The 14,831-nt window shown below is 41.8% G+C and overlaps 1 protein-coding gene across 1 annotated transcript in view; it reads right to left on the bottom strand.

Annotated features, from left to right (window-relative positions):
* Positions 1 to 1,396: 1,396 nt before the first annotated feature.
* The window catches only part of esrrga (estrogen-related receptor gamma a), a 70,936-nt gene continuing 57,501 nt past the window's right edge, over positions 1,397 to 14,831 (bottom strand). The window contains 3 exon segments of the mRNA XM_046856276.1: positions 1,397 to 4,229; positions 7,338 to 7,487; positions 7,490 to 7,606. Coding sequence (XP_046712232.1) covers positions 3,985 to 4,229; positions 7,338 to 7,487; positions 7,490 to 7,606 — 512 coding nt within the window. The 3' untranslated portion in view covers positions 1,397 to 3,984.

The following is a 14,831-nucleotide window of genomic DNA, read 5'->3' as shown; positions in this document are numbered from 1 at the left end:
TCTGAATTGATCGTAGTTACAGAATCATAGGTCTCTCTTCTTTTTGCATTGAACAATATATACAATGTAAAATAAATACATTTACACAAATGGACAGAATTGTTGGAGCACACTGTATGGTACACGTCACAAAAATATACAAGGAATTGTTTCACTGATGTCGAGCACATCTAGAGCTACAGACATGGATCTCACTACAGGCTGTTTCAGCAACTCCTGGACTGAAAGTGATAATTATCTAATTGATCTTATTATTATTATTATCATTATTATTATTATTATTATTACTGCTGCCTTGAAATCAACCCCCCCCTCCCTTCCCTCCCCTTCATTTTTCCTCGAGTTCTTCCTAAAAAAATCCTCAGATACAATTTTGCACAATAAATACCACCCTGTGCCCTTTTTTTAAATGTCCTCTAATAATAAAAAATAGTTGTTTTGTACATTTACTTTTTTCTTTTCTCAGTCATGTAGTATTTCCTATATTTTGCAAAATAGTCGAATAAATACAGCATTTTTGATCTAAGTCAGGTGTGGAATGTGGCCGCCACACGTATTGCTTTAAATAAGAAAAAAAAATCTCATGGCAAAAAAAAAAAAAAAGGATCGTCGCTAATTTACACGACGTCTTCATTTCACTATAATAATGAGCAATCGGAGCCTTCTGTTTAATGATCCGGGTGATCCTTGGGACTACGCTGAGAAAAGTTACGCAGGAAGTTTCTTTATTCTCCAGGAATTGAGAAAATGCTTGGCAGGAGTGTATATATATATATATATATATATATATATATATATATATATATATATATATATATATATATATGTACTGTAAATATTTGTGTGAACATGGAGAGTCAGGTTTTGTCTTGAACTTATACAAAGTGACAGCTGAGCTCAAATCAGCTCTTATAAACTATCCTTCACCCAGGACTGCTTGCTGTAACATCTGTGTGACGTCATAAAATTATAATGTAATCGATCACTGGGGAAAAAAATAATTGTGCTTTATTGCTATAGTTTTGTCCTTTTCTTTGTCATTAATCACATTTTGTCTTTCTCATGACAATGCGCACACACACACACACACACACACATATGTATATATATATATATATATATATATATATATATATATATATATATATATACACACATATGTATACATGTATACATATATATATATATATATATATATATATATATATATATATATATATATATATATATATATATATATATGTGTGTGTGTGTGTGTGCATTGCACAATCATAAGAAAGACTAAAGCGATAAACTAAAGCAATAAAGCACACCTTGTATGCTATATATATATATATATATATATATATATATATATATATATATATATATATATATATATATATATATATATATATATACCAAACAAATGAAAATGGCAACATCCAAACAAGATCCGTTTTTTTTGACCATCAGACAAGAAGCCATGACCCAACATCCAGAATAACTTTACACTCTCCACGCTCTAGATGAAAAGATTGGTGTATAGCGAATGACAATTTTTACACAGTATTTAAAGAACACAGACAGGAGGAAAGAAAAAAAAGAAATAAAACCCTTATCCCTGCTTCATTCAAAGAATGATTTATCTTTTTTTTTTTTTTTACCTCTTAATGTTTTTTTTGTTTTTTTTTTATTCAGCACACAAAGTTGAAGCGAGAGTGTTAAAAAGTGGATCCTACACCGAAAACAAATAACATTTTTCCTTTGCAGCCTCAAGGATTCAAAGATAATATTACAAGAGTCGCTCAGCATGATAGGCCTTATGTACAGCAGGATGATAAATTAAAAAAATAAAATGAAATGAAAAGTAATAATAATAAAATTAATAATAATAGTAAAAAATATTCACTACCATTTGGAGATACTCAAAAGCATTTTTTTTTATTTTATACCTATGATATACAGTGTTAGTCTACATGAAAGTAGTTCGATAAAATGATCCCCCCCCTTTTTTTTTTTTTAAATATATGTTGCTTCTTCCTTTAAATAACTGTTAATCACTTATACATCAGTATAGATTTACATTGATCATGAAACTGCCGATCGAGCGGTGACTTCGCGAAAGTCCTTTATGCCAGAAAGTTATTTGAAACCCATCATCCATGTCTCCTGAGGATTCATACATCCAGTAGTGTCTCTGTTTCTACCCTGTCTTGAACTAAAAAAAAATAAATAAATAGTGTGGACATCACAAAAAAAAAAAAACAAAGGAAATGGAATCATCATTGTGAGAATACGAGCACATCATCATATGGGAAAAAAAAGGAAGAAGGAAACGAAAGGAAAAACGACGTTCAGGTAAAGAAATTACAGACCTGAAACACGAAGAAGCTGATTATTTTTTTTTTTATATTTTCATTCCAATAAAATGTCTCGGGTTAGTTTTTATAATCTGTTCATTTACAATATACAATGTCAAAGAATATTCAGGAAAATACCCCCATAGACCTACTAATACTGACATATTTATGATGAGAAAAAATCTGCCATATTGTAGAATATATCGTGATCTCACGGCCCTGTTTGGTCGGGAGCCCGTAAAACTGCAGTCGTGTTTTCTTTCTAAGTGCTAATATACTGCTTGGATGAAATGATATCAGTAAAAGTAAGTTCGGTGGTATGATTACAAATGCGTACGTATCATCGTGTTGGGTTCATGTGCATGGTCCTCATGGCTGCCGTGAATTAGCTCGAATATCATACTGTATCGACCGCATAAAAGGAAAACATTAAAGCTGCAAGATATAGTTTCCAAAAAACAAACGAATTATAATAGGAATAATTAAAAAAAACAACACGGAACAGAAATTGCATAAATGTACACTCCTCCCGTTTAAAACCTCTATTGCTTAGAGAAGATAGCAAGTGTCGAAAAAGAAAAAGAAGAAAAGGAAAAAAAAAACGATTTCAGTTTTCGTCATGTGATCGGACGCTCCGATGACGTCATAACTACGTATTTACACCCTTCAGTATAAATGCACTGAGATTAAAGCGCAGCAAAAAATTAGCTGTAAAGAAACGAGTCTTGTTCCTTGTCCACTACAGTACCTCAGGTTTGTATTGCATGAGAGACTAATGCTCAGGAGATTCCCTGAAAAAAGATCATGGTAAAATCATTAAAAAGTGGCTCGAAGTGTTCGGAAGACTCGGGCTGGGGGGTAGGGGTGGTAGGGGCTTGTGGATTGGGAAATCGAAGTCCTTGGTGACCGCTCGTGGTTTAAATGAAGGAGGAACTAGGAGCAGCTTTTTCAGATGGGGAAGAAAGGAAGGGATTGGGGAGAGGGTGAAGAAGAAGAAGAAGAAGAAGAAGACGAAGAAGAAGCTGGAAGTAAACCAACCAAACAACCAACAAACGAACGAAATCTCTGTTTGGCGAATGCGCTGTCGATCTGCTCTTGTGAGGTCAGGTGGGACACTACTGCCTGCTGTTCGGGTGTAGCCGCTTGTTAAAGAGGGACTGTCAGATGTGGGTTTTGGGACGTTACAGTTTCATTGGCATCCCACTCAGTGGAACTCCTTCCTTTGGCAGGGGTTTTTTTCAATCGTTCTTAGATCTTTTTATTCGCTTAATTCTCAGATGTAAATCAACAAAAATGTTTCTTGAAAGCTCTAAAAACTGCGCCGGCTTTTAGAGAAGAACAAAGTCAGAAGCTGGGTCCAAGTCCTGCTGGAGAACAATAATGGTCTTTTGTGTTGTCCTATTGTTCATATCTTTTTCCTCTCAACAACCACGTTTTCCTCTCAACAACCACGTTTTCTTTCGGTTTTTTTTCTGTTGTTCTTTTATGCGTGTAGAATAACGTCAGTCGTTTAGGATATTATCAGATACCGGCGTTTTATGGAGAAACGTTTTGCAAAAAAGAACCGCCTGGCTGTGTAGTCAGAGTGCCTGTGGGTACGCCCAGCCCACTCCCGCTCTGGGCGAGGCGGGGGGAGGCCGAGCTAGACTTTGGCCTCGAGCAGCTCCAGGAAGAGTTTGTGCATAGGCACCTTGCCGTCCTGTTTGATGCTGTAGAAGTGCTGCACGGCTTTTGTGGACGTCTGGCGCAGCAGAGGCAGCGTCATGAGCAGCTTCCCGGCGCGCCGTGGGTCCTCGGGGTGCTGGCTGCTCTCATAGTCCTGCAGCGCCTCGTGCAGCACATCCTGCAACTTCTGCACCGCCTCTATGTCCTCTATGTGCATGGAGTCTAGACGTGAAAAGACACACACAATCGTTACTTCGTAATATTAGGGTTATTGTGCGATTTCTACATTCACCTCAGAGAAAAGGAATATAGCACATACAGGGGTGGGGAACATCAGTGAAATCAGAAATAGACCCACATTTAATATGAATGTAATCGATCAGAATTTTTGTTTCAAAAAAATGAGGAAAATGGGATCGACTTGTCCGTTCTGCCAGACCGAAGCTCATTCTTCAGTGATTAAATGCACGCCGGAGAATTAAGCAGCGAGGTTATGCTCGGCGCATGTTTACAAGGCTCTCGGCGGGCCTGATGAATGGCACACGCGACAGGAACAACACTCGGAAGCGAGCTGATACGGAGCGCAAGCCCGAACAAGAGGAGACAACAAGACGCCTTTCAGGCATCAATCCCCCCGCATGACTGGCATTGTGGAAGAGGAATGTCAGACGGGCTCCATTTGCATATTCGCTTGTTAGCAAGGCAGGCACGCCTGCCGGAACACCTCAACGACTGTAGCAGGACTCATAGAACTAAACACTCTTTGCTAGGATGCTCTCATGGGGCTGGACGCTATTGAAAACACAGCGCTGAGGGCTCTGCCAAAGAGTTGGCATACTAAATGCTGGGTGAATTTGTAATGCTTTTTCTTACCAAGTCAGGAAAGAGGTCTGGGGGGAGAGAAAGTCACGGGAAAGATGCTTTCATTTACCGCCAAATCTGAATACGCCGCATTGTCATGTAAGCCGATTGCATTTTCTATGGACTACACGTACGAAACGGACACAGGTCTTTATCCAATTCATGCCTTACCCCCAAATCCATATATACACACTAAATAATAACCGCAGGGTCAAATATTGATGAGGAGGAAATCACGTACGTGGGTCCCTTTGGCTTCAGCTCTGGTTTTTTAGACCTATAAGAATGTACAGTCTGTCTGCTTCACATAACGGCTCGATATTCCAGTGTCAGGATCCGAACCCTTCGAGAATTCAGACAGCAAGGCCTCGTCCATCAGTCACACGGGCTTTGGCCATCTGAAAAAAGTGACCCGTGACGAGACCCAAATCCCTGCCAGGAAAATGCTTAACTGCACCTTTCCACCAGGCCTGCCACGCCGGCAGCACCATCAATCTGAGCATCAGTGGAGGAGCCAGACAACTTACACTGTTTGGAGGAAACATATATATCACTGTCTGGACTTAAAAAAAAAGGGAGATGTTCTTGCTTTAAAACATCGTATTTATATATAAATAGGTATGAGTAAACACAAAAGGAAAAAACTTTTCTTCTCCTTTTTGCTCACAAGTTAAAGCCATTAATAATAAAGGAAAATCTGTACGAGGAGTTTTTATTTTCTCTCGCAGGAACACTATACAATTCCTTAGTCGTTTTCTCACTCTGACCAAACAAACAATAAAAGAGAGAGAAAAAAAAAAGTGACAAAATGGCAGACCTTTGAACCTTGGCATGCTTCTCCTGGGAGCAGAGCTCTGTGGGTCGCAATGGGGCGACCTCGATAAATGCTAGCGTGCGACACGACAACATGACAGAACGAGAAAAAGAGAGGAATATGAAAATAAAAATTGAGAAACAGAAAGGAATTTTGACTGAATACCTATTGGAGATGAATAACATTTGGCAGCCAGCAGGCAATAACACATGACTAGGGGAACATTTCCAGATCAGGGAGCAGAGTGATGGTGCAAGTCCATCTAAATAAATCTGGACATCACTCTAGTCACTTTTACCCCCCCAATTTCGCCGCAAAAAAAACAATTGCCACCCCGTCGGTCTCTAGGCACATGGTCATCGACAAGAGGGATGAACTGTTAATTACAAAATCAATTAAAAAAAAAAGAATTTTTCCTGAGCCTGGCGCAACTTTCTCCTTCTGGAGGGCAGCAGGGGCCACGAGTGTCCAGCGGGCCGAGCTGTTGTCTGCGAGCGAGAGCAAGAGCAATCTGCTTTTTCATTTTTCAGCATGGCCAGACCCAGCCGGAGATTGATCGTCACATATGGCCTCAGAAAACAAACTGTCAATACCTTGAGCGCTGGAGAATTTGAACAAATAGCTGCCCTCCTATTCAAGCTGCTCGCTGCATCCCATTTAACAGATTTTATCGACAGTTTCCTTCTTGTAATTAAAGGGAAGGGGGCAGGAGAGGAGAGGAGGGCAGGGGGATGAAAAAAAGCATGACGGCCAGCAACCAAGATAAAGTTCAAAGAAGGGGGTCAAAGGGAAGGAGATGCCGGAGCGAGAGGGTCATGCTATTGACACCCGGATGCACATTGATGGGCTCCTTGTTTAAGATGGACTTATGCTAATAAGTGGTAAAGGGGCATGTTTCAGAGAAAAGGCTAGAGAGAGAACGAGGGAAAGCGAAAGAGTATCGGAATAATCCGATCGACCTAATAATAACCGGCAAAAAAAGACATCAACTTCTTCGCTGCTGACCCACATTACTAAGCTGACCCCTTTATTAGGAATAGCGGAACTCTAGCTCATTCATGTGAATATTCATTCGACCAATCGTTTAGCAGCACCAGAGATTTAGTTCATCTTGTCATCAAATCTCAGATTGAGGAAAAAACTGTCACTGTCACGTGTTACCAAAGCTAAATGATTTGGGAATTTTCTAAAACTGGGATTTCTGGGATTCTGGCACCTTTCAATCTTTGGAGCTTAAACAAAATGGTGTAAAAAGCCAAAGAACACAAAGAGTGGTGATTCTGAGGCCAGAAAGGTGAGAGAGATGCTAAAGCAACTTAAATATGATATTCAAAATGTATATCAGTCCTTGTGGTCCTGTTGTGTTTTTTCAGTCTTAGACTTTTCATCCAGTTGGAGCAAGTCTGTCTCCATTATAGCCTTAGATTCCTGTTCTTGGCTGACAGAAGAGGAACCTTGATGTGGCTTATTGCTATTGTAACTTCCTCAAGGGTCAATGTGTGTGTGAGAGCTATAAAGAATGGCTATTCCTGTTACCATCTTCTAACCATTCTTGTGATTTGTGCAGAATGGAACGCATAAATAAGCAGATCTACAGAGGTTCCTGGAGAGTGTATATAACTATCCTGCACTATCTAGAAAATGAAGCGACTCACCTGAATTTGCAAGCGCTATAGCTTTCAAAGTTACAAACTCCTCCTTCTCCAGCTTCATGCTCTTGTACTTCTTCACCAGTTGCAGGATGGCGTTGTTCAGGTCCAGCAAGCCGGCCAACTTGGACTGGTCCTCATCCATGATGTAGTCTCGGCGTATACCAGCTTGTCCTCGATTGACAGTGACCGGTAGACGACACGCAGAATCAGGATCTCCATCCATGCACTCTGCAGCAGACTCATCTGATCAGCCAGCGACAGCGTGGAGAAACCTACAAGAAGAAAAAAAAAAACATAGGAGAAAACAAAAGTCTTGTACACTTGATATAAATGAACTGATTTAGCTTTTTGGGACGTTTTGTGGAGCAGGTTGGGTGAAGGGTGATGTGATGTGATGTGAGACGCTGGCGTATATTTATGCAAAGGAGGACGGCAGCAGTGGGAGGTGGAGGGGGTCCAGAGCACGAAACCTCTTCTGTTAGCACAATCTGAATTCATCAGAAACTGTAAGAAGGTGAGACTTTTGCGGAGGACAAAAAAAAGTTTAGCAAGAAAGTCTATTCGAAAGTTGTGATCAGGAGAAGGGCTACAAAAGGATGGAATGAAACAAAGGATGGAAGGAGGGTGCAGAGGCACTCGGCACAAGGCTCGTCTCTCGTTTCTCGTCTCGTCTCGTCTCGTCTCGCACTGTGCCGAAGGCCAGGGGGCATCCTGCAGGAGGGAACTCCTTATCTCCCCAAACATGCAGCATGGATCAATTCTTCCCATCACAGCAGCTGAAAGACTAATTGCTTGCCTCAAACTCCCTTCTCCGTCCTGCTCACCTCATTCATATCACTTACTCTCTCTCTATCTTTCTTTCTCTCTTTTACTATCTTTTCCTCTCCTTCTTTTCCACCCCATTTCCTTTCTCTCCAGAAACAGACTCGAGGTTCGTGAGAGGAGGATGCAAAGCAGATGAGTAAAAGCATGACCTGAACTACAACCGTCTGGAGAAACGCCATGCCATGTTCTCAGAGCAAGTGCTGATCACTTACTCCTGATCTCTGGAGATAGACGCGTACCACCATCGTTTCTTTTTTTTTCTTTCTCTGAATTTGATCCTGAATGTTTATGTATTTTGGCATATCATTATTTACAACAAGCCGCTAATTTACTAAGCAAAGCGTTAACCCCCCCTGATCTTGTTAGGAGTGCGCTGAGCAGTTGGTCGACTTCCTGGCCTGCTGGTGGCCTCCAAGTGCCAGTTGGCAACCGAGTACACTTCTAGTTTATACAATCATCCTAAGATATTAAGGATTTCTTTTTCAAAAGGAAGTCTTTACCTCTAAGATGGTACGGTCTTGCAAAAGACCTCCAAACCTCCTTCTGCTTCAGGTTTTATGTTACGTTTTTTTTACAACGTTCAACTTTCATATCTAAAAACGCCAATAGAGGACCGTGAACCCTGCCTACGTTCGAGTACCAAACGAAAGAGGACACTCGAAGGGCTGAGACAGTACAGGGATGAGCTGCACAGTGAGAGAATCAAGGCTGGGGGTGGACGAGAACAGGACAGCAGTGGCAGATGGACAGAGCTCCGTAGCCTGGAGCTCCCCGTGTGCCATATCATAGCCCTCCCTCCCGGTCACTGCTGTTAGTAAATAATTAGATTTACACATTCCCGGATCTCCAACACATTTCCCCACAGAATAATTAAAAGCTGGATGATTATTTTATCGAGTGGAAGAAGAATCCCCCCCAACCGCCTGCAAAACCCCCTCCATCCTGTCCCCCACCTCCGTCCCACCTTTAGCGAGGTCCATCAACGATTTTATCGAGGGGCCGGTCCCCTGCTTTTACGGTTGTCATGCCGGCACGGGCATCCAATTTTTCTTATCTCCCTGATTAATACAAATGCAGTTTGGGAACGCATTAATTAACAGATACAAATCTGCGTTCTCATGGCCCGATCGATTGCGCGAAGAGAAGAGGCGTCAATGCGAATTTACTCGCCAAAGACCTAAGAGGTTTCCATATTGACGTTTACGTCGGGGGGCCGAAACTTTTTTTTTTTCCTAGCATTCCTTTCTTCTCGCCTGTCTTTCTTTGAATTCCTGAACAAATTAGGCACGCGATAACACCGCTCCTCGTGGCTCAACTTTGAAAGCTGCACCCTCGCCAAGACCATTGTTTCAGAGCCGAATCGGGCACGGACGTAGCGCTAGACGTGTCCGGGTTATTTCTGAAATATTGGAATATCGATAACATAAAGAAAAATATGTTAAATTCTTTCTAAAACTTATGATTTCATGATGATCGGTTGTAAAAATCAAGTGTTTTGCTTATTTGCAAAATTCATGCACATACTTGAGGACGTTTTTGTAGCAAATCCAAGCATTCCAGACGACACTTATTAGCATCAGCATTGCTACCCAAACCCCTCCTATAGACACCAGACACCAACATGTGTGTCAAAAGTGCAAAGAAAAGAGGAATTGTGTGATCGTTCACAAAACATCTGATGGCCTGGCTTTAGTGAAATCGGTCGTGAATATTCAGAAGGACTGGGCGAAAGAGTGTGTGTGTGTGTGTGTGTGTGTGTGTGTGTGTGTGTGTGTGTGTGTGTGTGTGTGTGTGTTTGTGTGTATGGCATGTTGCAGGATGACAGAAAGAGGCTGTGATGCAGCCAAGCGAAGTTAACCCCTACCGGGCACGAGAGCTCAGCGACACAGTTTGCCAAATCTCTTCTGACTGCACATTCACACCGCTGAGAAGGCCTTTCACACACACACACACACACACACACACACACACACACACACACACACACTCTCAACCTCTTTCTTTGATAGTCTTTGTACTACAAGTTCAGTATCTGTTCAGGACACAAATCTTGCTCTGTCAAAACAACAGCATTGTTATGGAAACATTTGGAAAAAAAATTGTCCCCCTGTCCCACCCTGTCCCCCCCGTCTCTGGGGCAACTGATTCTAATGATCTAGAATTATTGTATCATTAAGATACCCCCCTTTTACATGCTGTACTGTGTTAGAAAGAACACAATAAATAAACAGCGCTAGCTTAGAACTAATAACCTGTGTGTGTGTGTGTGTGTGTGTGTGTGTGTGTGTGTATACTGTATATGTATTGTATATAAACTGTATATACTGTATGTATGTATATATACAGATAGATAGATAGATAGATAGATAGATAGATAGATAGATAGATAGATAGATAGATAGATAGATAGATAGATAGATAGATAGATAGATAGATGCAACATCTCTCCTGAACAAATCCTGGATCATAGGAACTGACTGAACAGAAAAAAAAGTCTTAATTGCGAAACAATTCATGCAACTTGGGACGCAGAGAAACAAACTTTCTTTTTTTTTTCTCTCCTTTTTTCTTTTTCCTGTGTGTTAAGCGGATTAGCGTTAAAGCCTGCTCGTCATTCATCTCGTGCGTTGCTGTGTATGCGTGTGTATTTATACCCTCCAGACACTAAGCCTCTTCTCGTGTCCGTCGACGCGATTTTACCGCTCGCATACCCATACACATCACGTCCTGGCCTTCGGTCACCTCATGGCAAACAGCAAGCTGCCGGGGAAACGTGCGCGAAACAAAAACCAACACGGAAAGGCAAACAAATGCGTGTGAGTGTGAAAGTGTGTGTGTGAGTGTATGTGTATGTAAAAGACTCTCAGGTCTTTAATCTGGGGAAGTGATGAGATGAACTGCGCACGTGAATACGCACACTTACACACACATGCAGCAAACCCCAGCACAGAGGAAAAAGAGAACAAATAGAGCGCATTTTGCTAATGATGCATATTTAGGAGTCTCACACACACACACACACGCACACACAACCCTGATTATTGATCCGGCTAATTAATGCTCTGCCCACACCTAAACCTAACTCTGATCTCAGCAAACAATGTCCTTGTCTATCCTTGAAAACACTTGATTTCTATCAGGATATAGACCTTATTCTCTCTCTGTCTCTCACACACACTCACACACACACCATAACTACGCTTCTTTTCCGCCTTTTACTTTTCCTCGATGCTCCGTTACAGTCATTACTTTTGGTTGATTTTGGATCTGACCCACACTCTCACACACACACGATTTGCTTACACAACACACAAAAAATGCTTTCGATTTGGGTTACTTCGAAACGTTTGTGATACGAAGCCGGAGCTGTTGATTTCTTCCTATGGAGAACTGGAGGTGTGTGTGTGTGTGTGTGTGTGTGTGTGTGTTTTGCAGGATTTGGTTATGCCCCAGGGGAAAGAGGGGGAAGGAGAAAAGTGAAAGAGCGAGGAAGAGAGGGAGCGATGCTGCCTCGTCATTCTAATCACAAAGTGTGTGCGAAGCCGCTTGATTCTAATGCACCTAATTAGCAATCGGCAGCCTCTTAATTGCATACATTAAGGGGCCGATCGGCAGGAGCCGACAAATTCAAAATGGCTCGGGCAGCTGGTTAAGATGCCACGGATTACTGTACGGACCCGTGTTTTCCACTTAATTAGATAGGAAAACGATGCAGGCCGGGACGGTGCGGTGCGCCGGGGCGACGGGAGAAGAGAAAGCTCTCAGGACAGTAATAAAGTGACCGCATGAGAGACGCTTTTACAGATGGAGTGACATTAACAAGCGCGATGGAGAAGCCGTTTCAAACAATGAAATATCAATATTTACATTTTAATCACCCCCGCTTCCCTCGACTCTCGCTTTTTCTTTCGCTCTCTCTCTCTCTCTCTCTCTCTCTCTCTCTCTCTCTCTCCGTCGAGTGGCTCCGGCATGGCCACTCAGCCAGGGGCTCAGAGGAGACAGGAGGGTGAGGGTGGCATCTGATGGAATGCTGTGTGACATTTGGCTTCCAAATGGAATGGGTTTTAAGAATTTAATGGCAAATTCTTGCAGAAAATTTTATATATATATATATATATATATATATATAAAATGCAGCCAGTTCTTTTGACCTCACGGCTTGGTTTTTGCTTTGATATGCATTACAAGCAGTGAGGCCTTCTATAGAAAGGTGTGTGCCTTTGATAATTACCACATTTTCCACAGGTGGTCTCTAATCTAGGTGTAGAAACATCTCAGTAATGATTTAGAGAGTTGTAAGGCACCTGAGCTCATTTTCAAGTGTTGTAAAGGGTCTGATTACTTATGTACATGTGAAATTTCCTTTTTTTTTATTAAAAAAGATGAATTTGAACGATTGTACAGTAGTATGCAATGTAACAAAATTGAAAACTTCGCCTGGGCTTCACAAAAGCTTGTGGTCTTTCCTTACAACCACCTCCATGCTTCCTACAGCTGATTTTGGATGCTACTGCACAGAGTAACAGAGTTCTACATGCTAGTATAGTCTTCATGCTAGTATTACTACATGCTAGTAGACATTTGGTGCCACCCAGGATGGGGTTCCCTTTTGAGTCTGGTTCCTCTCGAAGTTTCTTTCTTCATACCATCTCAGGTGGAAACGTCTACATTCCAAAACATTCATAACCTCTCTATCTCAAGGAAGCTGCTTTGAGACAATGTTAAAAAAGCAAAATTTAATTGTGGAATTCTCATTTCCTGATCATTCCTAGACGTAAAATGGCACTATTTGACGAAGAAGCTCTTCCTATACCGCATACAAACGTTTCAAAAAGAAAAGCAAAAAGAAAAGCAAAAAGACTAGAGAAGGATTAGCGTATTGTTCTCGTCACATTAAACCCGAAGGTGAATATCAATCGCCGCGGTCTGTCATTTCTTACCTCAAACATGAACGCTGCATGACACACACACATGCAGACACACCTGTAAACAACAAACGGCGGTTCATGAGCACTGGGCCTTTTAATGGAATGTCATCGGAGAGCGTGCGCTGAAAGCGTGCTGTTAATGTTCCCCGAGATGAGCCGCGACTCCCCATTCCGTGGCAATGAGCACCTTTTAATTTCTGCGAAAGGCACGGCTGAAAATCTTAATTAATTGTTTCATACTGCTTCGGGGTCATTATGCAATGCAATAAAGGCCATGTAATTATGAAATTTTACAGCCATTACCGAAGCTGAGAGCTCGTATTTCATCATCAGGCGGGCCCGATGGCTTTCCAGGCGCACGGGCACGCGTGATGGACTACGCGCAGATCCATCAGGGCCCAAACAATAAGCTGGCCGGGCCTGCTGTAATAGCTAGCCACAGATGAAGCCAGAGATAAAGATAAACTATAAATCCAGCAGCAGCACCGATGCTAACGTGGGCCTGTGAGGGGGTAGGAGCTGCAGCTGGGTATGTGTGTGTGTGTGTGTGTTCGGTCTATGTGTGTGTATACACCTGTCTCTATGTGTGTGTCCCTGTCTGTTCTTGTGTGTGTCTGTGTCTGTCTCCCTGTCTGTATGTGTGTGTGCCTGTGTATGAGTGTGTGTATCCCTGAGTGTGTCCCTGTTTCTGAGTGTGTTGCTGTGTGTATTTGTGTATACCTGTCTGTATGTGTGTCCTGTGTGTATGTGTGTTCCTGTCTGTTTGTGTCTTTGTATGTGTGTATGTGGGTGCCCCTGTGTGTATACCTGTCTATATATGTGTATACCTATCTGCATGTGTGTATTCCTGTCCCAATGTGTGTGGGTGTGTGTCCTTGTAAGTGTATGAGTATACATGTTAACCTGTCTTTGTATGTGTCCCTGTGTATGTGCATGTATCCTTGTGTGTACAGTATGTGTGTCTCTGTACATATGTGTGTCCCTGTTTGTATGTCTGTATAACCGTCTGTGTGTCTCTGTCTTATGGTCCCAGTGTGTCTCTGTCCATGTGTGTCCCTGTGTGTATATGCCCCAGAGTGTGTGAGTCCCTGTCTGTGTGTGTGCGCCCTGGATATCCCTGTTTGTGATTGTGTCCCTGTGTTTGTATGTATATTTGTATGTGTCCCAGTCCGTGCATCTGTGTCCCTGTGTTTATTTGTGTATACGCAAGCATTTATTTTTTTTCTGAGAAGGGAATTGACCTGATCGTAGCTGAACTCTGCATCGAGACATATTTCTAATTCAGGAAAGAAGTCGGAATGGTGTGAAAGCCGATAGCTCGCTCTCCCACGCTGGAGTCCGAGTCTCAAAAACGCTGCAAAAACAGAAGCCGGAAAAAGACTCAGGCGCAGGTTTGCTAGACAGAACGTCTCCTTGAAGCGAACGACAGAAAGAGACACTATCTCTCTGTCTTTCCTTTCATTGAGTGGCGATAAAAGACACATTTAGATTCTTCTGTGTCTCTGTATGAGTGTATATTATATACAGTAATCCCCCGCTTTACCACAGTTCGTATCTCGCGGCCGGTTTATCGCGGAATTGCATTTGCCATGTAACTAATGTGTTTGGCTGATAGCACAATAAACTTAGGGAATGTTTTTTATGGAGTTTTATGTTGAAATAATTACATTTATTAATAAAAATGTAATTATTTATTATAAAATGAAGTAAAATGTTAATACAGTAAAGTACTGTATACATAAAA

Source organism: Silurus meridionalis, chromosome 8, assembly GCF_014805685.1.
Source record: "Silurus meridionalis isolate SWU-2019-XX chromosome 8, ASM1480568v1, whole genome shotgun sequence".
In the NCBI taxonomy this organism is placed as follows: domain Eukaryota; kingdom Metazoa; phylum Chordata; class Actinopteri; order Siluriformes; family Siluridae; genus Silurus; species Silurus meridionalis.
Note: the sequence above shows the minus strand (reverse complement) of the source record. Positions and strands in the feature narration are given on the sequence as shown.